This window comes from Glandiceps talaboti, chromosome 23 (assembly GCF_964340395.1).
Source record: "Glandiceps talaboti chromosome 23, keGlaTala1.1, whole genome shotgun sequence".
Taxonomy (NCBI): domain Eukaryota; kingdom Metazoa; phylum Hemichordata; class Enteropneusta; family Spengelidae; genus Glandiceps; species Glandiceps talaboti.
This window is the reverse complement of record NC_135571.1, coordinates 5,133,364-5,160,452: the sequence shown is the minus strand read 5'-3', so window position 1 is coordinate 5,160,452 and position 27,089 is coordinate 5,133,364. Positions and strand designations below refer to the sequence as shown.

The 27,089-nt window shown below is 35.2% G+C and overlaps 4 protein-coding genes across 4 annotated transcripts in view; 1 reads left to right on the top strand and 3 right to left on the bottom strand.

Moving 5' to 3' along the window:
* Positions 1-21,303, bottom strand: part of LOC144452669 (NADH dehydrogenase [ubiquinone] 1 beta subcomplex subunit 8, mitochondrial-like) — a 21,360-nt gene extending 57 nt beyond the window's left edge. The window contains exons 1-5 of the mRNA XM_078143814.1: positions 21,192-21,303; positions 6,621-6,844; positions 4,877-4,944; positions 4,227-4,317; positions 1-3,000 (exon numbers count right to left, since the gene is read on the bottom strand). The exon at positions 1-3,000 is cut by the window's left edge and continues 57 nt beyond it. Of these exons, the coding sequence (XP_077999940.1) occupies positions 2,908-3,000; positions 4,227-4,317; positions 4,877-4,944; positions 6,621-6,844; positions 21,192-21,282 (567 nt within the window). The 5' untranslated portion in view covers positions 21,283-21,303 and the 3' untranslated portion in view covers positions 1-2,907. The remainder of the gene's footprint in view (positions 3,001-4,226; positions 4,318-4,876; positions 4,945-6,620; positions 6,845-21,191) is intronic.
* Positions 1-27,089, bottom strand: part of LOC144452852 (large ribosomal subunit protein uL1-like) — a 418,633-nt gene that overhangs the window by 314,021 nt on the left and 77,523 nt on the right. The gene's annotated exons all lie outside the window — the stretch shown is intronic.
* Positions 13,269-15,847, bottom strand: LOC144453084 (uncharacterized). Its single transcript, XM_078144359.1, has 5 exons — positions 15,670-15,847; positions 15,005-15,136; positions 14,166-14,393; positions 13,844-13,975; positions 13,269-13,633 (listed from the first exon to the last, which is right to left on the bottom strand). Exons 2-5 carry the CDS (start codon positions 15,120-15,122, stop codon positions 13,269-13,271), a joined length of 843 nt encoding a protein of 280 aa, XP_078000485.1. The 5' UTR covers positions 15,123-15,136; positions 15,670-15,847.
* Positions 22,336-26,711, top strand: LOC144452936 (uncharacterized). The gene is made up of 5 exons (XM_078144154.1): positions 22,336-22,375; positions 22,927-23,058; positions 23,437-23,569; positions 24,389-24,500; positions 24,922-26,711. The coding sequence occupies exons 2-5, from the start codon at positions 23,019-23,021 to the stop codon at positions 25,027-25,029; spliced, it is 393 nt and encodes a 130-aa protein (XP_078000280.1). The 5' UTR covers positions 22,336-22,375; positions 22,927-23,018; the 3' UTR covers positions 25,030-26,711.

The window sequence follows — 27,089 nt, the reverse complement described above, 5'->3', positions numbered from 1 at the left end:
AATAAACTGCTGTTCTAGTAAGTTTTCACACTCATAAACAAAAACAGATAATGCAAGTTAGACGATTTGTACAGGTATGGATTTATGTGTGTTAAATACAATCACATGAGAACCTTCAATATCTTAATTAGACTCTCTCACAGTACGCGGAGCATCGCATTGCTAAAAGGGCTGTTTTGTAGGTACCTATATCTACAGCATAATTGTACAGTGGGTTCACATCGACTACATTGGGGTGTCGCAATAACACAGAGTCGCAGTAACATGTAAACAAATGATTAGCTCTATGTAGTCAATGAGGGCCCACAGTACAAAGATATTCTAGTACAATTATGCACTAGATATTGGTACAAACGAAACACCTAATAGCGATGCTCCCAAGGGCTGGTGAGAGAGTTTACATTTTAACAGGAAGTGAACCTAGCAATCCTTGTGTGACTTATTATCCCAGAAAACAATGTGAATCATTTGAATAACAAATACATACACTGTTATGTAAATTAGCTATGATGTTTTCAATGAAATGGTAGGGTGGCAAGTCCAATCCCCTAGTAAGGTTCTCCCTCATCGAACTGGTGAAGCAGTGAGTCGCAGCAGTTTGATGAGGGAGAACCACACCTGGGGTTTGGATTACCCTGTTGGGTAAAAGAGATGTACATTGTCAAAACAATCTAGTGTAGCCAGTGAGGGCTGTGAGCGAATCTAGGTGGAATACTATAAAAGCTGAGAAAAGTGCGCGACATTTCAATATACGTATATTTTCAAATATGTTGCTCTAGTTACAAGACATAACATTTAGGTTCCAAAACACAAGACATTGGTCATCAAATTCAACAAAGTCTCATAAGTACAGAAAATATTAACTTTCTTGACTTTTACTAGATTCATCTTAAGTGTCTATTTCAGTAGAAGTTGCTGAAAAAGTTCATATTTCAATAACAGGCAAGATCAGCACTTTTTGGTCATGATGTAAGGGACGATAACACATGTCACACAAGCTAAATAAACTTTGTTCGTTTAGGAGAGTGGGTCTGGCATCAATGTGATTGTTGAACTTTGTGGAGTTAACCACAAATTTTGAAAACTTTCCCACCTTCAGTGATAACAGGTACTGTATTTACTACTGTGATGATCATATCAAAGTTGATTAAAATTTAGTTCTGTGATATACAGTGCTGGGTTTCCAGTAGTATTTTAATGTGTTTACCGTTATGTGTTTTACATTGTATCAATCATAGTGGTGTGACCACTACATTTTTCATCATGGTTTACATCATATATAAACGTGTGGTGTTGCACTTGTGAATGTTCATTTTAAGGGAGGGGAAGGGAGGTTGGTCCTAAAAGAATGAAGTTCATCTATTGAGCTTGTGCGACATTGAGTGATCGTCCCTAATCTAAGCTCTCTAGTTACGGTACATGTAATATTTCTTATGTGTTTAACCTCTGTCTAGAACCACATCAAGGTATTGCTTTGTTTGTTTCTTGCTACATTTCAATTAAAGCTGCACAAGCTGAGTTATAAAACATTTTAATTTACTCAAGTGAAAATGTTCACCTGGATCAAACTGTCACAGTCGGTGTAATATTAATGTCAATACATGCACCCTATGACATTACAATTGTCTTCTGGTTTTGTTTGAACAGTTGATTGCCTAGTATAAATTCCTCAACATTTTTGGTACGTATCAAAAATTATGTCATCGGATCGTTTATATGTTATATCTTAATACCAGGTTTAGAGTTCAGTTAATTTTAAATGATGGTTAAGTATGCTTTAGTCAGTAGAATACTATGAGTTACTTTTAAATACGTAGCATAAATCTCGCCCAAAATGTATAAACTCAGCTTGTGCCCCTTTAAATATGAATTAGTTATGAAATATGCTTAGGAAACTCATTTTGTATACTAGCAAGATCTGATGCTAACTAAAGTAAGCTGACACATCAAAAGCAACCATCGTATGATAGTGTGAGATGATGATGTAAAGAATTAGTAAACAAGTTTGGGTTTAAGTCCTGATTTCAACACGACTTTCATCACAATCACTCATACAACTTCTGCATGAAGAGGTGATATTTATATCTTAAGTCATCACTTTCCAGTGGTCACCTGACCCTGTTGCAGTAGTCACCTGACCCTGATGCAGTTAGCACTAAATACTGAAGATTTGGAAGAGATTCTGTGGAAAAACTATGTTTGTACGAAAGTTTCCTAACCACATTTCTCTTTGTTTATGCATGATACCTTCCATGCACACACATTTGATTAAAGGGACACAAGCTAAATTTATACATTTTTGGGTGGAACATTTTGAGGCATGTCCAAAATCTACTTGCAGTATTCTATTTACTCAAGCATACTTTAATCATCATTTGCAATTGACTGAACTCAAACCTGGTATTAAGATATTTAAGAATAATCTGATGACGTAATTTCTTATACGTATTATTTGAGGAAACCCCTAATATGTAATCAGCTGTTCTAACCAAGCCAGAAGACAATTGTAATGTTATAGAAGGCATGCGTTGACATTAACTTTACACTAGAATAGTTTAGCCAAAGTTTTATGTATATATTGTTATTTGAATAAACAGTTTATAAACTCAACTTGTGTCACTTCAAGTTTCCAACATACATTTCTCTGTTTGTACGCATGTAAGATTCTTTCCATAAGACTACGTAAGAACATTTCTAACATACGCTACCTCTCTGTGTGTGATAACCTACAACAGTTTGCGCCACGCATTTCTCAATACAGGTTTCTTTGTAATAGTTTCAAACATACATTTCTCAGTTTTTTTTGATAATGTAAGAATGTTTGCACCATGCATTAATCTGTCCCTCTAGGCTATTATGACTGAACCCACTCATCACTATTTACACATTCATAAAATAAAGTAAAAATTAAATTTCATAATTTGTCACTAGTTCTGGATCTTTGCCTGGATCTCCACCTCTCTCAGCATACAGGTTGTTGTAAGGAAACTGTTTTGGCCCCTGAGTTTGGAGAAGAGAAAAACAATTTCAATAAACCAATACTATCAGACACTATATATATACAAATATGGCAGATAATTTGCATAATTTACATATCAATATGGTAATTTGCATATTGTTTGTATAATTATCAGCATATAATAAATATCATATCTTCAACATTGGAACATACTCTTACAAGTTTACATTATCGTATAAACACATAGATATTAGGATTAGCTATTTCTCTTGATGTGAAAGTGTTATTATAATATTGTCATTAAAAAAATTAATAAAGCTAAACAGTTTTAGAACACTTTTGACACACAGTAGAAACCTGTCATGTATGGTAGTCTGGGTAGTAAAGACGGTGTGAGCACTATGCTTTCCCTATAGTGGGGAAAACACAGGTAATGTCATGTGACACACCAAAATAGGATGTTCCCCTATCTGTTACCATATTATAACTCACAAGAAATCTAAGTTTTATTATTCTGACTCACAGCAACAAAATGTGGCTACCACTAGAGGGCATACTTGTCCACACCTAAAATTTTCATTATTTCAAAGTTGCCAAATGGATTAGGGTTCGGTGTTTATTTTGGATTTTTAATTCATAAAACAATTTTATCATTGCTTTCTACTTGAAAAATCAATGTGAAACCAGACTAAGTCTATTTGTAACATAATACATTGCAAAAGATTAATAAATATGTAAAATGTTTGTAATTTTTGCTGTATAACTCAATGATCCTCAGAGAATAGAAATATTACCCTTGTAATTAAGCCTTCAGTTTACTAAGATACACACAAACTGAAACTATTGTCGTGACATGTTGATACGACAGTGATAAGCTATTGAATGGACGTTTAGTTTAATTATAGTCTCAGTAGGGAGACGTCTCTGAAAACTTGTTTATTTAAAAGAGTTCCATGAACTTGCAGTGTTGTTTTGGGACTTGATGTTTACACTATATCTTGATCACTCCAATGTTTACACTATTTTGATCTCACAGGGTGAGTAAAATCAGAACTGCTATCACCCACTTGTATAAACTACCACATTGAAAAACAAGTCATTTGCACCTATCAGAGTAAACCGAAGGCTGGATTACCAGAGTCGTATCTTGTCTACAGAAATCATTGTAATAATGATGTCACTTGTCTCTGCCACCACCAGATGAGGACAAGTATTTATATGCAAATCTATGTCACATGTTGGCAAAATTTGAATAAAGAGAACTTACCACTGGCTGGAACAATGGGTATTTATGACCGAATGCTATTAGAAGTCCTATCACTGTTAACACTCCTAGTAAAGTTTTGACTTGAGTTCGACTGCAGACAAAAAACAAACATAAATCATGAGATTTTCTACAGACTAGGAAGGCTTTAAAATGGTCATATGGATGAGGATTGGGTATTTATTTTGGATTTTTAATTTATAAAACAATTTTATCATGGCTTCCTACTTCAATGTGAAATAACACATGCCAAATCCTTGTTTGTAACTCAGTAAATTGCAAAAGATAAATATAATGTTTAAAATCTTTGTTATTGTATGTACAATAACAAACTTTTTACACATTTGTTAGTTTTTTCCCAATGTATTGAGTTACAAACACAGACTTAGACAATGTTGTTTCACATTGATTTTTCAAGTAGGAAGCCATGATAAAACTGTTTTATAAATTAAAAATCCAACATAAATATCCAATCCTCATCCATATGGCCAATTTAACTTGAGTTTCACGAAAGACAAAAAACATAGAATTATTAGTATTTGCAGTAAAATTTTGATTTTGAGTTTTAAAGCCGACAAAATGGAACTTCCATTGGTCTGTCATTAAATAAATAAATAAATAAACAAAATTAGATAAATAAATTGTCTACTTACTAAGGTGTACCGAAATCTTTATCCCACTGTGGTCTATTCCTCCACATAATATCTTCATCTATATGGTACTATAACAAAAAACAAAATCACATTAAATTAAGATTTTATCCCACAATAAAAATATTTCTGTACTACAATTCTCGGTACCTGCAATAGCTTTTTACCTCATGCTAGAGGATCAAAATATAACAAGGTCGACTTATTCTCACACTTGCCCATAACAATGCATGTGGAGTGGAAGTTATGGTGTCGACCAAGAAATCGAATGTTTCGCTGTTTTTTTCTGTTACATTATACTGTACATTATAATTTTTTTAGCATGCAGTGTGCACTTTGACTTTCCTATTTACTTGCACAGTGTGCAGTTGACTTTTATCTATCACATATTACATTGCAGTAATAAATGAGGCCTGGATTCAATTCAAAAATGAAATTTATGATGACAGCATTTAGTTTGCCTAGACAAGAATAGGGGGCCCAGTTTATGGCTTCATTGCCTTGGAAATTTGCTAATTTAGTTGATGACTAAAGAAATAATCAAACTTTTGAGACTGGCGTAACTGATTTTTCAATTTGGTGTATACATGTATTGTTAGAGCTAGAAACAAGTCATGCTACCATATCTCTCATTTCTAATGTCTTACCAGAAATACTAAAGAACAGAGTAAGCCTCATTACAATCTGTCCAAACAAAAATTTCAGTTTTCATACTCTGGTTGATGTCATGGCAATGTATTATTGGTTCTAGTGTTCAAAATACATTGTATAATGAGTCAGAACATTCCAAATTGCCACTACTTTTCTTTCAATTTCATAAATTATGTTTTTTTTGTTCAGTGTAAAAATACTTCTGACCTAAGGCTTTGTCACAATTAGTCTTGCTGCTAGACCCATTGGCTTATTCTGCTCACACTGAAGGCGACCTAAAGTCGCTAGTGAAGGCAATAGGTCCACCCTCATATCAATCAGAAGAAAGCCCGAAGTCTAGCAGCTAGACTATGTCACTACTTGTCTAGCAACTTGTAGTGACAAGGCCCCTTAGGTCACTCATATTTTCCTTGGCTGAATGAAGAATAATACTGAAGAATAATGTCTAATTATATTTTGCCTAAGCCAAGTTGAACCAAAAAATATGGAATTTATACCCTGGTTGTTCTACGTTATGACAACATGCATCTATGTCACAACAACGTGTCCGTGTGTCTATGTCACCGGTTCCACTGTGTTCAAAATGAGTTGAAACATTCACAATTACCATTACCTTTCCCAATTTTTCTCTGATGTTACTGGCACTGCTTTAATTATGTTATTCTCCACTCAAGCAGAAAATACTTATGACCTAAGGGTTTGTCACTACTCGTCTAGCAACTTGTATAGCGACAAGGCCCCTTAGGTCACTCATGTTTTCCTTTTCTAAACAAAGAAATATATTAGGGAATAACATCTAAAATAAACTGGTCATCTCATTTTTACACTGAGTTATAATCGATTGAATCAGGTGATCTACATAGTATACATATTAATCAGCTGATCTACATATTATACATATTAATCAGCTGATTTACATATTATACATGTTAATCAGCTAATCTACATATACATATTAATCAGCTGATCTACATATTATACATATTAATCAGCTGATTTACACATACATATTAACTAGCTGATTTACATTTTATACATATTAATCAGCTGATTTACATATTATAATTCTACATTACAGTTGGATGATTCCACTTACAACATCTCCGTAATTTCTTCTAATATCCGGGAAATCCCAGTCATCCCAATGACTCCTGGAGTCTACATGTTGTATTGGTAATTTGGGATAATCTCCCCAGCCTAAACCGTCATCAGGATAGGGTTCATAATCTTCTAATCTCATGTTATATTTCTTTGCTGCCTTAGCTCTTTCTTCTGGTGTGGTTGGATATGGTCCTGGCAATTCATCTTTACCCATCTCCACTATAATAATATACGAAAAAAAATATTTTTCAGAAACAAATTAATCACGATTTTCTGCCTGATTGAAGCAATTTTCTTCAGAGAATAAATTAAAGGATAGTGGCTAATTTGCATATCAATGTGGTCATTTGCATAATGATTTGTGTAATGGTTAGCATATTATAACCAACAAGGAAGTATTCTCTGGGTCAGTGCTTGCTAATGTTATCATGTGTGGTCACCTTTCTTTGTGTTTTTGCGAGGCTCAAAATTAGCTGTACATATAGACTACCAAACGTTGAGGGCGGTTTTGTAATTTTGGTATCCCATCACTAATACATCACACAACTGCCATCACTGTGCCAAAATATGAAAAACATATCAGTCCAGTGGCTGTCAACAACCATGCAATATTTCAAGCACACTTGGGGGTTATCAGAATTTATGTTATGTATGTTCTGTTCTTCAGTTACCAGCATTATTTATTTGACGTACTCTCATTGTATTTGCAGAAAGACTTCCTGCGATCGATCCTTCAAGCCATGCTCAAATACTTCCATTCACTGGGAAAACATCATGTGAATTGAATAAATATTTTGGCGGGGAGGGGTGTAGTCAATCTATCAGCGAAGCATTCTAAACAGCTTACTTGTGTAAGATCTTAAGAATGCAGAAAAGTGGACTGCATGTAAATATATAATACACATGTGACATTGTTTTCAAGCTAGGGGGTTAGTAGTCCTGCTTACATGACGGTGCACGAGTCTGTATTACTGACTTGACTCTAAACACCGTCATGCAAAGAGCAATAGAGTTTGCCTATTACAACACCGCCAGCAAAATGTACTCGCGCCAATCGCAAAAGAATTACCTACCGAACGATCAAATATTAGCAACCGATCGAATATCTACGCCATTACAATTCCTCTGACGGTAGTATTCCCTGCTCAGTTCACAAAAAGCGTCGAAATCGGACCGTTTCAAGTTTGAACTGCAAATTCAAATAGCCCTCGTTAACACCGCCACGTCTGATCTCGCGGCGATCGAGATGAATAATTACCCAGAGACACTTGCGCCGATTGAACAAAAGAACATCGTATGCGACTTCGCGCGCTGGTATCAGAAAGTACTTGCTAAAAAGTCACATTTTCGAGTATTAATCAACCATGGATGTCATCCTTCTCCATATTACAAGTTTATTAAACATTAATTTGCTTAAAAACTGCACACATTTAAAAGAAAAACTCAAAGTTTAATAAGGAAATGTAATTATAATAATATATGAACGTAATTTTGACATCACTCTTGTGCAGCTGTGTGTGTTTGTATGTATGTATGTATGTATGTATGTATGTATGTATGTATGTATGTATGTATGTATGTATGTGTATTATGTATGTATGTATGTATGTATGTATGTATGTATGGGTGTGTGTGTATGTATGTATGTATGTATGTATGTATGTATGTATGTATGTATGTATGTATGTATGTATGTACACAGGGTACATGTGTAGAACATGGGCTATAATAATAAAAGTAACTAATATCTCAAACAATTTTAAAAAATATATTAAATTTTGATTTCAAGTGTCTAAATGCAGTTTATAAAAAATACTTCCCATTGACTGACATATCAATGCACTTCAAGATACTTTTCACATTCAGGAAGCAAAAACTGACTTATAATGTACCAACAACGTCACGAAACAAAATAACCCAAGTTGTATTGTCAATTTTTGAAGACATAATTAATCAATTTCAAATTATTGGCAGATGAGAACATGCACAAAAGAAATGTTAAATTGTGATTTAATTAATTTTTACAGTGATGTACTACTGTAGGTTTTCTTATATTACTCCCATAATCTTCAGTTGTTAAAATCCGGATTTTGCTATATGATGAAAAAAAGTTGTTTGTGAACAGTGAAATGTAGATAGGTACATGTGGGAACAATTTAGATGAGACAAATCAAAATAAACAACTTAGATAGTAGTCAAGATAGTGTTCTCACAAAAAAACTCGTTTTGATACAATGTTTTGTTGCCTCCTTCCTGAGTCTTGCTTCCTGTCATAGATTAGCTTCTGGTGTCTCATGTCTGGCATAGTGTTGACACTTCTTCACAATCAATAATACCATCATAACAATTTGAGCCATCCATGTAGGTACACTGGTTTACTCTTACTTAGAGCCTTGATTGTTGAAACTTAGTCAGTGAGCAAATTTCAGTCTTAGATAGGATTTACTTTGTGCTGGAGCAACACAATGGAAGTGTTAGACTGCCTCTCCATTGTAAAAGAGAAGTATAACTTCCAATATGATTTTAAAGACCAGCAGCAAGAAATATTTTCAGCAATTCTCAATAAACAACATGTCACAGGAATTCTTCCCACCGGTTATGGAAAAAGTGATTGCTTTACAATTCCACAGCTGCTAATGGATGAAGTAAGTAATTTTTTTTTTGTGAATAGTACATTGTCGATTTAAATAGATCATAAGTGATATATCTATACTCACTATTGAAAGCCTACATACTAACTTGCAACATAATTATAAATGTATATTTATTAACAGAATACACGAGTATGACATAAATAATCAGGCCTTTGGGAACTTGAGCGATCTTCTGTAAAGTTTTAATCATTTTCAAATAGAAACATTGCAAAAATACCAGGTCATATCCATGATCTGTGGAACATATAACTCACTACTCCTGAAGAGTGTGTGTGTATGTGTGTGTGTGTGTATGTGTGTGCATTTGAATGTTACAGTGTTTATGTAATATCTTGAATGTTTAATTATCTAATTTATATTGCAATGTTTTATTTCAAACTACAGATTTATCCTGATGAGAAGCCCCACTTGGGATTGGTGATTTCACCACTAAGAAGTCTGATGATAAATCAATGTCAAGTGTGGAAAGAGCGAGGAATTAAAGCAGAATGTATCCTCAAACAATCTGAAATGTCAGGTGACCAAACAGAAAGTAAATATAATATCATAATTAATGCATTTATTCATGTATAAAATTATGCACACACATAGTGCAGATATTCATATGATTCAGAAATTATGCAAATCTAGCTTGAAAAGAACTTTTACACGTGAAAAAGTGACATGCTTTGGTCTTTTCTTCCAGGAATTATTAACGGTCAGTGTACGGTGGTGTTCTCATCACCAGAAGCAATTAGCATGGATCCATGGAGGTCCATGCTGCGTAATATTCATTACAAGAAAAGACTTGTTCTTTTAGCATGTGATGAAGCACATTGCATTGTTCAGTGGTGAGTCGTTCTTTACTTCTTATAACAATTTAAAAAGAACTTTGTGAAATTCAAGTTTTTGGAATGATAACAGATTTCATAGAAATAAAAGTAATAAAGGTGTATTTTGTTAAACAGTAAATGTAGACTTTGATGAAATTAAGAAATGTTCACTGTAAGATGTGCAACTGAGTATAATGTTATTTTGATAGACATCTATTTCCTTCTTTAGGGGTGATGACTTCAGAGAGGAGTACAGGAAAATTTCTTTTTTGAGAAGTCTTGTTACATGCCCCATCCTCATACTGACAGCAACATGTACAGAGGCAATGAGAAAAGAAATACTATCATGTCTGTTATTGACTGAGACAGAAGTCAAAACTATTGCTGTTACACCTGATAGGTATGTGATATATTTTCAAATATGTCATTTTTCTGTCCAAAAAGTGGCATGGTCCTATCTTTTTGTCATGAAACCATGTCCTCACTAAATTTACAATGTGTAAAGTACATAACAAAATTACAATTTAACACTTTAGACCATTGTCTATGGTATTGTGATCTGATGTATTGTCACTTCCAATATCTGTGAAAAAGGAAAACAAAATGAGTAAAACTCTTCTTTGAGATTAACACTTACAATGAATATTCTAACTAAAATAAAGATCAATTATCCTCACTCAACCAACTACCCACCCACCCAGAAAATGAATTCTAATAGTCACTCACTCACTCACTCGCTCACTCACTGAGTCATTCTCTCCCTCCCTTCCCCCACCCCCATTCTGTCTTCCTCTGTCCATCCCTGTATTTTTCCATAATTCTCTATTCCCATAGTGTTATAGCATTTGCTACACAATACTATTACAAGATAGTTCTTACACAATCATGCCACTCTAATTTGCAAGTAATCCACATTTATTGTAATCCACATTTATTGTAATCCACATTTATTGTAATCCACATTTACTGTAATCCACATTTACATCTACACAAGGACTGTGTCTTTATGCTAATATACAATTTCCTTGCAGACCAAATATTTTTCTGACTTACAAGAGCGAGCCTTCTATGAAATATGAAGAGGAACTGAAGGGGTTCATTAAGGATGTAAGGGAAAATGGAAAACATGCTCCTAAAGTAATTATATACTGTAGGTATGTGTAGCTTTTTGAGACTTGGTGAATATTAACATAATGGTAATTGAAAAGAAAATGTTGAAGAAGTCATAGTTAGCACAACTGAACTGATAAGGTTCAGTAGTGCTGTAGGCATTGCAAAGAGTCTGTCTGTCTGTCTCTGTCTCTGTGTGCGTGTGTGTGTGTGTGTGTGTGTGTGTGTGTGTGTGTGTAAACAGCTTTTAGTCAAAAAGTGCTGGATCAATTACTTTGATATTTAGTGGTCATGTTACTTTGGGTGTCTAGAGCCTAGCAACAAGACCATGCCCATAGCAAAAGCCAAATGATCCAATAGATTGCAAAGATAACAGAGATTCTTTTTTATATTGTAAAATAAATTTTTGTGCTGGGAATTGCAGCCAGCGATTTTCTTTTATGCAAACAAATACACACAAACACACACAAATGCTACAGAGAGCCAGTCAGGTTTAGGACTATGTGACAGGGCTATGTTGCACGATCTATATCACATTTCTGTGGAGCTGTCAAGGCTTTCCCAGTAAGAAAATATATATGTTATGGTAATAATACTTTTGATCTTTTGCAGAACAATCAAAACTGTTGCTGAGTTATACGAATATATTGTAAATGAACTTGGTGACAGGTCATGGCATGATGGTGAAAGGGGTAGTATTGAAGAAAGATTGGTACATATGTACCATTCATCACTTGACCCCGAGACAGAAAAACTTGTACTAGAGAAGTTTACCCAGAAGGACAGTCATACAAGGTGTCTGATATCAACCATAGCCTTTGGTATGGGTGTACAAGTTACCAACGTTGATATTATAATACATTGGGGTGCAAGTAAGTCAGTTTTAGCATACTGGCAAGAGGTTGGCAGGTGTGCACGCGATGGTAGGGAAGGAAAGGCATACTTATTTGCCACCAAGAGTAGTTTAGATAAACGTAGGGTAGATGATGAAATGATCAACTTCTGTTCAACTATATCAACAACTAATAACTGCATCAGACTACTTGTGCTACAGTCATTAGTTGTCAAAGATATGGATACATCAAGGATACACCAGCTTGAGGACAGAGGCAATTGTATTGGGGAACTTACCAATGGCAAATGTACATGTGATTTTTCAGTGTGTTGCAGCAACTGTGTAAAAAAATGCAAAAACAAGTAGATGTTTAAACTTTAATATAGTCTGCATATAATTGTGTTGGTTTTAACATATTAACAATAATTGAGAATTCACTGATAATGCCAATATTAATAAGATAAAGAATATGTTACTGTAAAGAGTGAACAGTTATACATTCAATCTATATCTATATATATATTGACAATATTATTGTTTGTGATTACAGTTGCACATTGTTTTGTTATTCTATATCCTATATCTTGTCTATATATGTTACGTTCATTTCGAAAAATACAAGAATTTGACTTACATATATAAATCAATTAATACAAAATAAATGAGCACCAAATTTAATGACCGTTTGATCGTTTTTGTTGTTCTTATATTTAACTTGAAAACATGGCGATCAAAGCATCAAGTTACATTAGCAGGGAGTGATACCATAATGCATCAAAAATAAAATTACCTTATTGGTTATAAAGGGTGTGTACTACTAGTTGGTTGAAAACTTTAAGATCTGTTATTACTTGGTATGGACATTACCTATAACATGATAGTGACATGTCGTTTGCACAAAAGATATGTAAGATGATTGATTCACCAATAAATGACCTCCATGTTGCTTCTCTAACAGTTTTGTGTTTGGATTTTTGTCATCCTACATGCACATGTAAACCTAACCCCATCTCAATCCATCTATCATTGTAAACCACATCCTGTAGTTCTAGCATGATACAAACAATATGAAAACCACATTTCATAGTGCCACTGTTATGATTCAGAGACTTATATGTATTAGTTATACTGAATGTTATTGACATACATGTAATATGTATACCAATTCAGTAGTGTGTTAAAATATACAGTATGATGTATATCAATTCAGTAGTGTGTTATATTGATGTCAATCACTTACCATCTGTTAATGTTAATGCATGGTGAGTTTTGTCTAACTTCTTACTATACTTTTTCAGTCGCTTGATGTACCCACTTGGTTTTTTGACAGTAGTGGAGAAGTGATAGCCAGGAAAAGCAGTGTGGTTCCTTCCAGGCAACTTGTCAAAAAGCATATCCTCTTTGTATTCAGCTACAAATTTCTTTACATCTAACTTGGAGTTATAGTTTGGCTTTCCACCCTCAGACTGCCTAACATGTGTCTCGGCAATATTCTTTTGATACAAATTGTCTATGGTATTCCCAAAACTACCACCCATCTGGCTCAGTCTCTTCACTTGTAATTCTGTATACCTTCCCCTTGAATGCTTTAGACTGTCTGCTCACATGTATATTAGAAAGAATAAAACATAAGACAATGTTAAGTTGTAGTGATTTAAAATAATTAAAGGCTATAATATAGTTACTACACACACACACACACACACACACACACACACACACACATATATATATATATTGTGGAAAAGTAATATTTCCAACAGCTAATAACAAAGTGTAAGTATGAAGAACTTTTAAACTTTGTTACCTTTGAATTCATTGTTGAGGAATTCTGTGGCAAGATCCATTGGTATGTTTCTTCCACTTCCACCCATCAAATTTACAGTTCGATTCCAAACTATCTCATTTGCCATGTTCTGCGGTAGCCAACCATTTACTCCTACATGAACAATTGTAAAGCAATACATCATTTTACGTCTACTTGCTGAAATTCAAAATACAGCTATCACTTGAGAGTGAATTTGTTAAATAATTGGAATCATTTTAGCATAATTCATGATTGATGTTAAGCTTTTGAAATAACATAGTCAATACATATAGATAAGATTCTCTGAAAGAAGTATACATACCTGCTATTAGTCTATGACCCAATATCATATATTTATAGTGATTTTTTTTCCAAAAATCCAACATGTCAAGGGTCCAGTGCTCTATCATAATTGGGCCATCATTCTCTTTGACAGCATCATGCCTCACCAGGTCATTTAGACACTTCCATAGTAGTGCACTGGTGTAGTTATACACATGGTCGTGGTTTATGTTATTACACTGGTTGACACCTCTCGGTACTACATTGTCTTAAATAAAAAGAATATTTTTGTAAAAATAACATTAAATCACAAATGCTGTCAAAAGGGTGTTATTCCAGAAATTAAATTTTCAAATGCAAATATTGTATTGATACCGTAGATAAGAAGATATCTGGAAAGATGGTTGGATGGGTAGTTGTTTGGGCAAGTCAATGTACTGGATGATGTATTGATGATACATTGTATGTGTGGTCAGAATGAATAGATAGATGGATTAGTATTGGTGTGTGGTGGTGGGTAGGGTGAGATATGGATGGGATGGTTGGAGGTTTACAGTTTTATGGGTGGGTTTATGGGTATGGATGAATTGGTAGCTGTAGGGACGATAAGTAGAATAGATTGAAATACAAATTTGGTTTGTTCAGTAGTTTGTTGTTTATGGGAATGGGTTGTTTGGTACAGTGGGTGGAGGGATGGGTATATAGATGGTGTGGATGGACAAGTGGCTGGTTGTGCATTGGGAGGAAAATAACTTTTAACTATTGTGTACCATTAGCAATTGATATATTGACTGTAGAGTAATTAGTTTTAATTATGAAACATAATTTATACATGTGTGATGAAAATGACAGGGATGAACATCAAAGGTTGAACTATACCTCTGCATGTATCTGTACAAAACCATTCCTCATCTGGAACAGTTTCGTCAGTTAAGAGGACACATGGTAAGTGAAACCAGTCACCATTAGGACATTCTTCATTGCTACATTCAATCATGGTCCCACCTACATCTGTAATTGCAAAAGAAGGTAACTTGATTATGTACATGAGTGCCTAATAATTGTTTGAATATCATTGAATATCATATAACATAACTTTTACTTTGCAATATCTTCTTATTGTTTAGTTAGTTTCTGATTACTCCTTAGTCAAAACTGTTACATATTTTGTCATCTTAAAAACAATTTTAAAGTCATTCAAAACTGAGAACTATTCTTATGTGTTTAATATTTATAAAAGGAATACCTTCTCCACAAAAACAGTACTGATAGAAATCATCGCTACCATCGCTACTACCACCATCGCTGCCTCCACCACCACCACCACCACCACCACCACTTCTGCCAGTATTACCATTGTCACCATTATCACCACCTGTACCAGATGTGCCACCATTAGCACCACTACGATTTCTGCCATCACCACCACCACCACCACCACCAATACCAATATCACCATCATCATCATCATCATCATCATCATCACCAGTATTGATTAGATCTTCTAAATCTTTGATGTTTATATCATGCCAAATTTCACTCACTACATTACTGGCAACTTGTGACAAGTAGTCAGCCCGTGCCTCAAGTGGGACATCAGATGCTGGTGTACTGTTGAGGGATGATAGCTGTAACTGTTTCATTACTAGCAGACACACCAGCCCCTCTGTAGTAAACTTCAAAAAGTCAACAGCGTGGTTGTAACACTCCATCACCTTCTTTTTCACAGTACGATGATTGAATGTATTTTTTATGTGGGTTAGGGTACATCGATCAGCAGCACTATTCCCTCTGTAAAATTCATCCATGATATCCTGTATAAGGAAAAGTTGAATAATTAAATGCAACAACCCATCCACTTTCAAGATTAACCATATATAGTGATAATATGGAAAGTATGATTTAAAGGGCAACACTACTCCAGGAGATAGGTACATTTTCATAAAGTATGGGTTCTGGAGAGACACTTCATCACCTACAATTGTTTGCAATTTCAGAGAAACATTAACTAGATCTTGTGCATTTATATGGTATCTATGCTATAGGGTATTGTATCAATGGAGATAGCATAAAATATACTATTGAAAGGTTGAACAGTGAATATTCAAGAGTACAAAATGATATACACTTGCAGCTGTGATAACTGTTCAGTGTGCAACCATTGAATAGATTACTTATGCTAACTCCCATGATGCAATATCCCATAGCAAAGATACCCTATAGAGCTGGAGGTACAAGGTCAATTTGATATTCTTTCTGAAACCACAGGTAATTGTTGGTGATGTGACATCATGAACTGACTCTCAAGTACCCATAGTGTATTAAAAAATGTCTCTATTTCCTGGAGTGGTGTCACCCTCTAATGAAATAGATTGTAGTTAATTATACTGGTAGATGAGAAGTCTTAATATTATGCTCACCTGCAAGATAATTCCTCTCTTATGGAATTCTTGTGATATTGGTTCCAGCCCTCTTAATTGACCCCTTTTTGTCGTCGACCCAGCTCTTGCTCTTTGGGCATCAATATGTCGTTCCACAGACAAGCCATCTCCATGACATAAAATAATGTGAAATTTGTCATTGTTGATAACTGGGACATATTGGTGCAGGTTGTCCAATATAGAGATAACACCAGCCAGGGTAGAGGGGTTTTCTTGGATGACACCAAGATTAACCTGCATGTATACATAAATCTATGATCAACATATTATGCATTCACTCACTATCCATTAAAGCTACATCATGGTTGATTACTTGCAATTAATTACTTTGCAATATATCCATCAGTCTTATGAAACAATGTTTTTGCTCATTTGTGTATATAATCAAAGCACAATAACACAATTGCTGATAGTGTAACAATGATTGTAATGTACTCACAAGCTCACTCTTTCTAGCTGACTCAGCTGCGTATTCGTGAGGTATGTGGTTGACCACACAGTCTGCATAGTATTCCTTAAAATGATCAAAGTGGCTGCATATGATCCTAGCAACTATGACTTCCAATCTGCTCCTCAAATTATCAAGTATAGTACTGGTTGGCATGAAGAGACTTAATGGAAGTGTTACTGCTGGGATGATATTTTGAAGTGTCGCATCAATAGAAATACGATGTTTGGCTGCATAACTCATTGCCCAAAAGAGCATTTTGTTGGAATATACTGTCCCCTGGCATCGTGCTGTTGTTTGGACCTGCACATTGTCCCAGGCAATTGAGTAACCGGGATCTGGAAAATAAGTATTTCAGTATTTACAACTAACTTTTTACTATTGTATTTGTATTTATTTATTTATTTATTTATTTATTTATTTATTTATTTATTTATTTATTTATTTATTCATTCATTTATTTGTGTGTGTTTATGTCTGTGTTATGTGTGTGTTTGTGTGTGTATTTGTGAGTATGTGTATGTGTGTATCTGTGTTTGTGTCTGAGTGTGTCTGTCTGTGTGTATTTGTGTCTGTGTGTATGAGGGGTGAGGGGTTGTTATTGATGGATGGATGTATATTTTGGATGGCCACTCACTTTTTGTTGGTGTTACTGGGTCTTCAAACAAACATCTTGCAGCATGTGCTCTTCTTTGGACCTTAAAGAAATAATATGATAGGAAAGAAAAACGTGTATGAGGGAGCAAAAATATTGTGGAATATGCATAGTCAATAGGTAAGCAATGCTTTTGTCTGATCAGTTAATTAACAAGGTAGTACAAATGTTATTCTTTAAAAAGTATTCTTTTTGGCAAGACAAGCTTTTTTTGTTAATTAGAATTAGAAATAGAACTAGAATGCCTTTGATCACAATCATTAAGTTATCTTTTAACATACACATGTATAATTAAACATGAAAACTTACTTCCTCTCCCTCTTGCTCCTGCATCTGCATCTCTTCCTTCCATTCAATAATCTTCTTGTCATAGCCAGTTTTTATACCGTCTATTACATATCTGGTACCATTCTTGGTGTAGCAAAGGCCAAGCTGACTAAAACAATGGAATAGCTGTTGATAAATGTAAAATAGTAATTTAGAATTATCATTCTAATTTTACAATGCAGCCAATAAGGATAAACTCAGTGTAGATTATTGTAACAACTTAAAAAAGAACTAACTTTTTCACTGCAACCACTCTTCCACATTTGTATACTATTTGCTGCTGTAAGGAATGTAAACTTCCTAGGTGATCGGGTGTACAACACATGCATGAACAATGCACCAAATTTGGAGTTACTAGTAGGTGACCCTGTACCAGTTCTAAAAAATAAAGTATTGTATAAATGACATACATGTACATGGAATTGTATACATTTAGAATAGATATATTTCAAGTTTATTGAAATGATGCATTTGAATGTAAAATAAAAGCATCAATGGCGTTGTAGCACACCTGTTGAGAGTAAACCTTTATTACCTATTATTATGTGTTTTTGTTGCAAAACATATTTCTATTCATTTTTTGAAAATATATTAAAGTGTTTACCCATCCTTGGTATTCTATCTGCAATATACACCATTGTGTAACTGGGTGTGGTAGGCATATCTACATATATTGTTGAAATTTTTATTCATTTATCTTCCATCAGTGGTGTTATATTGGCATTATATGTCACTTACCTGTTGCTATGGGTGTGGTCTATTTGTGAAGGACAATTGCATATTTTAAGGACAATTGCATATTTTAAGATAAGGTTTATCAAATTGCCAATTGCCACCCATTCCTGTTGTTATATTTGCAATAAACCCTTAGCTACCATTTACATTAATTGTTGCTAAGGGCACAGTTATAGTTGCTAGAGCCAAATACAGGTATAGCACACTGGCTATTTTTATCATTATCAATTTTTTAGCCCAAACTTGCACAACACTGATCATCTAATTAATATCAGTTACATGACTGTTCATTGCCACCCATTACACATATTTTGGAATGTTCCTTCACTACATATGTATTCCTAGTTGTTTTGTGAAGGAAAAAAAAGTCTCATGTATAAAAGCCTTACCTGTTAGCTGGTCTTAACATGGCGTTCAGCATGGAGTGAGTAGCTGGAATGAAATTCTTGGTTTCTTCAAGAATTTCATTCCAGTTAAAATCCTCCATGCTTTCTAATGTCAGCTTCCTTGAGGTCAGTGTGTTTTTTTGGCTGTACTGGAAAAGCTCCTTTTTGACAAGTCTAGCTACCAATTGTACCATTATCGTCTGAGCACAGCTACTCTTCTTACATAAGATGTTGAGTGCCCTCGCATAATTGCTAGCAGTGATGTACCTTGCTGCATCTTTGCGAAATGATACTACATGCTGAAAAGTTATGATTGAATTTTTTTAATTACATCAAGTGGTATTTCATTATTACATAGTTAAATTGGTTTAAAAATAAAACATCAAAGTCTTAGTATTTAACATTCCTCAACAATACTTTCAATGATTAACTTTAATTTGCATGAGTTTAATTCAATCATTCATATTTCATACATTACAATTTTAAGTACTAATTTTAGAAATAAAGCACACAGTGCAGTAAAATTTAGATTTCAGATTTATTGAATCATCAGCACCACCATCAGCACCACCACCACCGTCAACCATCATCACCACCACCACACCACCAACAACAACAACACCATCACCATCATCATCGTCATCATCATCATCATCATCATCATCATCATCATCAAATGTTTGAAATGTTTTTTGTTGTATGCGTCTTGTCTTTTCAAACTCACCTTTCTTGAAGTCCTCAAATATGGAAATTTTTTCTTGACAGGTGTACAAACGCGTCTTCTCTTCTTAAGAGGAGACTTTGTTGGACTTTGTGCAAGTTTCCTCCCAAGATAGCAACTTCTGCTTCCCTTAGTTACAAATGCATCACTACTTGCAACATACTTTTGTTTATGAGTGTGCACCTTGGAGAGATCAAGTGTGCACTGTATGCACATAAATCTTAATTTCCCTGGGGAAGTAGTTACATTAAAATCATGTTTAATGACTTCCATGGCATTTACTTTGCACCGGGGCAATTTTGCATCAAGGGATAACCTCCCAAGCCCCCTGTTCTTTGTTTTAAACACTGCATTGCAGTGAATACATGTGTTGTCTGCCATTTTTTTTTTGACAGGAACAGAAGTATTTTGTCAGGTATGAAAACATGCTTGAAATGGGACTCTGGGAGTTAAAACTAAAAATTGTGAACATTTTAATAATATTAGTTATTTTATATTAATAAATTCTGCATTTATACAGTAGATATTTTGTTATTTCCTGCGCGAGTATTTACTTCATCTGTATTATGGCGAAAGACGATATCCTCGTTCGATCCAATCACCCGAAAACGCGATTTTCAACGTGGTATTTTGGCGAAAAACCGCTGTCGATGTTCTTTTGTTTACAGTGCGTGAAGCTTGTACATCTCGCGAGATCAAATATGGCGGCGTACGTAAGGTGTTGTGATTAAATTTACGGTAGAACTTGATAAGTTCCGATTTCGAGAGTTTTGGTCATCCGCAATGGGGCTTTTGCAGTCAAGATGAGGTAAACAGACTAAATAATCGATTTATTGATAATATTTGACCACTGGGCGATTTTATTCATAGTTACCGGCATTTTTAGTAAGTACGTATTTCACGGCTGGCTCTTCGCAGGACGGAGGGGGAGGGACAATTGTCAGAATCGAGTCCCGAATTCCTCCGTATGCAAGCAGGACTAGGGGGTTAGGGGCTTTTTACACGCTTAGACTCTCAAGGTGAATCCCTAGGTCATGGATCATAACCATGCATTTGTCGTCTGTCCGTGTTTTGACAGCACAGATTATCACAGGTAATTGGGAGATTTTGCACGCATCTTCTATTTTTCTAGCGGCATAGATCGTACGAATCATTGTGCATAATATGCCGTGATAGTCTGTTGATTATTGCAAACCCCATACACTCTGATCTAACGTTTATAATTTACAACAGTGTGTGTACCATGTACACTACACACGGTCACGTAGGACCCTTAGTCTTCGATGGAAGTACACATACTTCTCGAAGAACAAATTTAAAAATATCGCAACAAAGGTGAATAATATCACTTACAGTTCCTACTCTGAAGTGCAACGACGCCTTGACGGCGAAGTAAAGGTTGCGACCGCAATCTGCCGGCAACTCTCCAGAGCTGAGACGCCATCTTGGTCGTTTTCCTGACCCTGGAATAGACATGCGCAGATTCAGCACCTCTATTGTATGCTGGGAAATGAAAATTCCCGGGGGTGTAACACTATGTCTTGAAAGAATGAACTTTATACTTATTTATATTTGTATATTCTAAGCAGTTATATAAATAACCGACCCCGACCCCCGAAACTGCTAAGAACAGATACGGCACGCTCTTATGTTGGAAACATTACATGTAAATCGATTCTATTGTATGTGTCAATTTGCATTATACAATTTCGAAGTTCTCTTTTTCCATTTTTGATTGAGAAACAGTCATGATTTGAATAAATCACTTGTCCTTCAGTGTCTAACTGGATCTGACAGAATGATCCAAATTGCTGGAGGTATTGAGTAAACTGGAGGTGTGAAAAGGTTAGCTTCAATATATGTAAATTCAGGTGTGAAAGTACTTGTCAGTTATGTACATCTAACTGTCCACCTTCTGTGATGACGTCCATGTTGATTGGTGGAGTGTCATATTTAAGTACATTAGTGAGAAAAAAAGAAAGAATAAAGAAAGAAGAAAGTTTAAAAAAAAGACCAATAAACTATTCGCCAACACATTACAGAAAGTGGCCATCAACCTCCAGAACTGACTTCACTGAAAATCAGCCAAGATCATCGACACGGAAGAGAACATGGAGAAGGCTGTTGGAGGCTATCAAAGAATAGACAGTAGAACTGTCTATGATCAAAGACAACACTCAGTAACTTAATACCAACGTAGGAAAATATGACATTCCACCAATCTAACGTGACATCAGCACAGAATGTGAACAGTTAGACTGAGAACTTGTGTATAGCATCATAAGAATCGAATCTGTTTATTTTAACACAAACACCAACATGAATTTCTAGACAACAGGATTTTTAGTAATATTTTTTTAAAAGTTGCGAACAGTGGAACAGGGACTGTTTTTACAACTTTATTTTATATGTATGTGTCCGGTACTATGTATGCCTGATGTATGCGATACTGTTGGTAACAGTAGTGCGCCACCACATGACAATTATGCGAAAGGAATCCAAGATGGCAGCGTACGTAAGGAGGTAGCAAAGCAAAGGTGGGTTGAGTTGAGTGTGTGTGGTGATTTCATATTCACTTGTTAGATGACGTGAAAACAACACATTAACATTTTGATAAATTTTAAAACTAAGATACTGTTCAAATAATTTATTAATTCTTATCACAGCAGACGTGAGCACGAAACTCGTGTGCTTACATCCTTACATTCACAATGAAAAAATGTAAACACAGCCCCTCCCCTCTGTACTGCATGGATCATCGGGCTTTCTTTTGATATTAGGCGACCGAAGGCTGTATTACGCTAAAGGTGTACATCGAGGGCGTTTACGCACCAGAGGTACTGTCATCCTCGGTTTGTGTTCGACGACCTTCCGAGCACAGATCCGAGGTTCTGTTATCCCATAGGGACTGTGTACATGTATAGCGTTGGTTGTGTTGTAGTCTGGATGCCATCGCATCGTGGAGGCGATATCGTATAATGGACAGTCCGACTAGACTAGTTGTGTTGTATATCTTCTATTATGGCGTACCTCGAGTACTCACTACTTTAACCAACTTTTGTAACTCATAGTTTGTGTATTTTTCTAGATCGTATACTATGAGTTCTGGTGTGTAAATTTTATCTCCGATACTGTGATCAGGTTGATAGTACAGTGCGGGTGTCCATTTTTGATGATGCCATGGCAGAGCTTATTCCAGGAGCTAAAACACCACAGCATTGTGAGTATTCTTCCACAACATGTATTCTTATTGGCTAGTTCAAATGATTGATATCATATGATTGGATGATGTCAATCATGAAATATGGCCATTCTATTGGTTGGTTGACAAATACTGTCATCTTATTGGCTGGTTGTCAAATACTGTCATCTTATTGGTTGGTTGTCAAATACTGTCATCTCATTGGATGGTTGTCTAATACTGTCAGCTGATTGGCTCATTTAATGTAAGAACCATATTTGTTGCTTGTAAGAGAAATCAGTGTGCCTCAAAAATTGTCTTCAAAGAATAGCTGAAAAGGAAATAATGCAAACTAGGTATCTAAACTGTTATGTGTATATGATAATTATTGTAATTTGTTATAATTTTCTCTTGCAGCTTTAGATGAAAGATGTAGTACAGACTTGGCCCGGGTGATAGTTGTCATTGAGGGACTCCGAGTCAAATCTAAAATACCTCTTGGTAAAAAACTGGCTGGCAATGCAGATATAAAACTGAGCTTTGGAGACAAGTAAGTTTGGTGATAGTAGACGTTGTGTCAGACTCTGGTAACTAGTCTAGTTCCTATACAAAGTGTTACAATTACTACGATCATCTTCGGTCACGTGTAGGGAAAGTCATTATTCTAGCAAAAAAATCTATGCTATCGAAGGGTAAACGATGCATGTCTGTAGTAATCCATCACAAATTGACAGGCAGTTACAATTGGTTAGTTCCTTTAGACAATTGCTCATTACCCGAACTCTACCTCTCCAGTCTGTAACTATGAATGCAGTCGGGGGTAGCACAGATTTCTGTGCTAGAATAAAGACTATCTGTATACTTGAGTGGAGATGATCGTAGTAATCGTAGCACATCGTATAGGAACTAGACTACAGGCAACTGATTGCTCATATACATGTACACACATGACAGTACCAGTGCAGGGATTACTTACATCAGTACATGCACACACTGTTGGTTTTGCACTATAATGCAATGGCAAAAACATTATTGTGTATCTGTATACAAGTATACATGCATTATTCCATGCACATAAAATCCTATGAACAAACTTCATTTTTATGAATCTCATGATAGAGGTGTTTTCTGCTGATTTGTTCACTCACTATACACTTGTGAAAGTACAACCAAAGAGAACACTGCACATACTCATACAAATACCTCAAGTATACCACACTGGTACTTGTACATCATAGGGTTCTCCTTGTGGTTCCATTGATAAGATAACACTAATGTGTGAACCTGGGATAGAAACTTTGGCCTTCTAGCATTGTTACAGTTATGTAAGATTACTCATACACTTTGTTGCTTTTTCCTGCTTACCTAGGGAGTTCAATCTAGTGGTAAATCTGAAGAAATCTGAAGGCAAGGAAGAAGTTTATCAACTGCTAGTAAGAACTCCACAACGGATAGAATGTGAACCCAAAAGTTACTATAAGGTAAGTTTATCAACTGCTTGTAAGAACTCCACAGCGTATAGAATGTGAACCCAAAAGTTACTATAAGGTAAGTTTATCAACTGCTTGTAAGAACTCCACAGAGTATAGAATGTGAACCCAAAAGTTACTATAAGGTAAGTTTATCAACTGCTTGTAAGAACTCCACAGCATATAGAATGTGAACCCAAAAGTTACTATAAGGTAAGTTTATCGTCTTACTTTCATATCATTTTACTTGACAAAACAGCATTCACATGAACAAAGTATCAAGGGTGCCAAGTCGTCCATGTTCTAGGCTATCCATGGAAAAACCTGAAGTGTGTTGAAATTGACATGGTTCGTAGCTATATAAAAGTGTTTGGGAATATGACATCATTTCATCCCAGTGATAATTTATGTACATCTGTTTTCTTTCTTCCAGATTGAAAAAGACAAGATTTCTGTGTTTCTCAAAAAAGTTGTTCCCAAGTCATGGTTACAGGCAGGTGAAACCATTGAGGTCATTGAACCAGATGATGAGGACAGCTAACTAACGGGAACTATACGTGAACAGGGCAAATGAGGAGTACAGTGACAAGTGAAGGGTTTTTTATTTGGACAACTAAGGGGTACAGTGATGAGTGAGGTGTACTACAATGGGGCAGCTAAGGGGTACTAGTATTGTGACAATTCATAAGTCTAACTCTAAAGTCCTGGTCATAGTCAACTAGTATGGTAACTATATGTGTGGTTTTCTATAATCTCTCTCTCCACCATATAGTCAAATGGGTTTCTGTAGCACAACATTCAGTTGTTACCACTGACAGCACTAGTTTAATGCGATTGGAGCATTGATATAAACATTATGGCATCATGACATGACTTAATTTCAAACTGGAGGTTCAGTTTGTAGCAAACTGAGCAAAATAACCAATTACGCTTCCAGTGTGTGATGGATTACCACTGACATGCACTGTTCACCCTTTCCCCAGCAGGAGATTTAGAATTTGTTGATTTGACTATACGCAGAGAGAGAGAGAGAGGTGTCATAGAGAACGACCACGTGTATAGTTACTAGACTAGTCAGTGGGCACAACTTCTAAATATTCTCATATTTATCCTAATATACATGTATTTATAATAAGATAACTTTGAAAGATCAGCATTTTGTCACACGGAGGTGACTCAATTAGGTTTTCCAGAGTGTATGCTTATTCAACATTTTATATTGGTTTTGAATTTGATCTCAAATCATCAAAAACAGATGTTAAAGACAGTAAAAATAAGGTTTCATATTTGTCTTATGCACATCTTTTCTTGAAATACAGACGTTAAAATATTAGTCACGTTTTTGGCAGACAAATTCATTGAACCCTAAGTTGGTGCTTCATTTGTATACCTGATGTCACCACTTTTGTTCTCACGTGTGTAGAATGTGCCTCAGGGAAAAAATTTCACTGAAAATCAAAAATTATTCCAATCTTTCCAAACTTCCCCTTCTTATTCCTTGTCTTTTTGAAATAATAAAAGAAATTTTGAGGCGCACCATCGTGTTTTCAGGGAATTTACAATATGTTGTTTCTCCAAAGAGTTGATACAGTATTCGGCAGCCATATTGGATTTGAAAATGGCTTCATGTTGATAATAGTTTGAACTCTATTTCAAAGATTTGTACAACAACCCCAGATTTTTTGCTTGATTTTAACTGAGAATGATGACTTTTCTTGGGGAAAAGAAATTATAGCAAAATTTTATGACTTTTATTTCTGAGGTGTATGCTACATGAACATGCATTTTTATCATTTCATTTGCATATATTTTGTGTACAACTATCTAGTAATTTATTGCAAACAATATTACATTGCACACAAGCCAAGTTGAACACATTCAAACAAAAATATGGGTTTTTATACCCCACTATGTCACGACAACTCGCATCCTTGCAATTGGTTCTGTTGTGCTGGAAATTTGTGTTCCAAATCGCCATTATTTTCCCCCAGTTTTTCATAAATTATGCTTTAGGAGGTGTAGTTATATTGTTTTCCCAAAATTTGTCTTCATTTAGTCGGAAAATACTGGTGACCTAAGGGTTTTTATCGCAACTCATCTATCAGCTTGTACTGACAAGGCCTCCTAGGTCACCTGTGCTTTCCATAGCTTAAAGAAGATAAATATTGGGATTGTGTGTAGTAGATACAATCAATGCACAATCCATTACTGTAGATAATCCTATGAGTGTAATGTATAGTTTAAAAACAAAGGCTGAATAAAGTAATGTTGAAAGTTTCAACTGAAATTATCTTTGCTGTTCTTTACTTTATAAGAGGTGTTTTAGCTCTGGAATGTTGTGGAGAAACCAGCCGTAAATTTTGCATGTCAACGCACAGCAGACATATTGACTTACTGTTTGACTTGACTGAAGCTTTGCTGGGACAGCGCCCTCTCTGGTGTAAAAAATACATCGCTATTCCTCTTGAATGCGTGTTGCGTTGTGTAACAAAAGGGGGTTTACCGTTTAGTCTAAAACCCAACTAAAAATTTAGAGACTTTTGTCACTTTATTTTATCACGATATGTTGGCGTTTTTGTCTGGAAAGGTGTTAATTTGCAA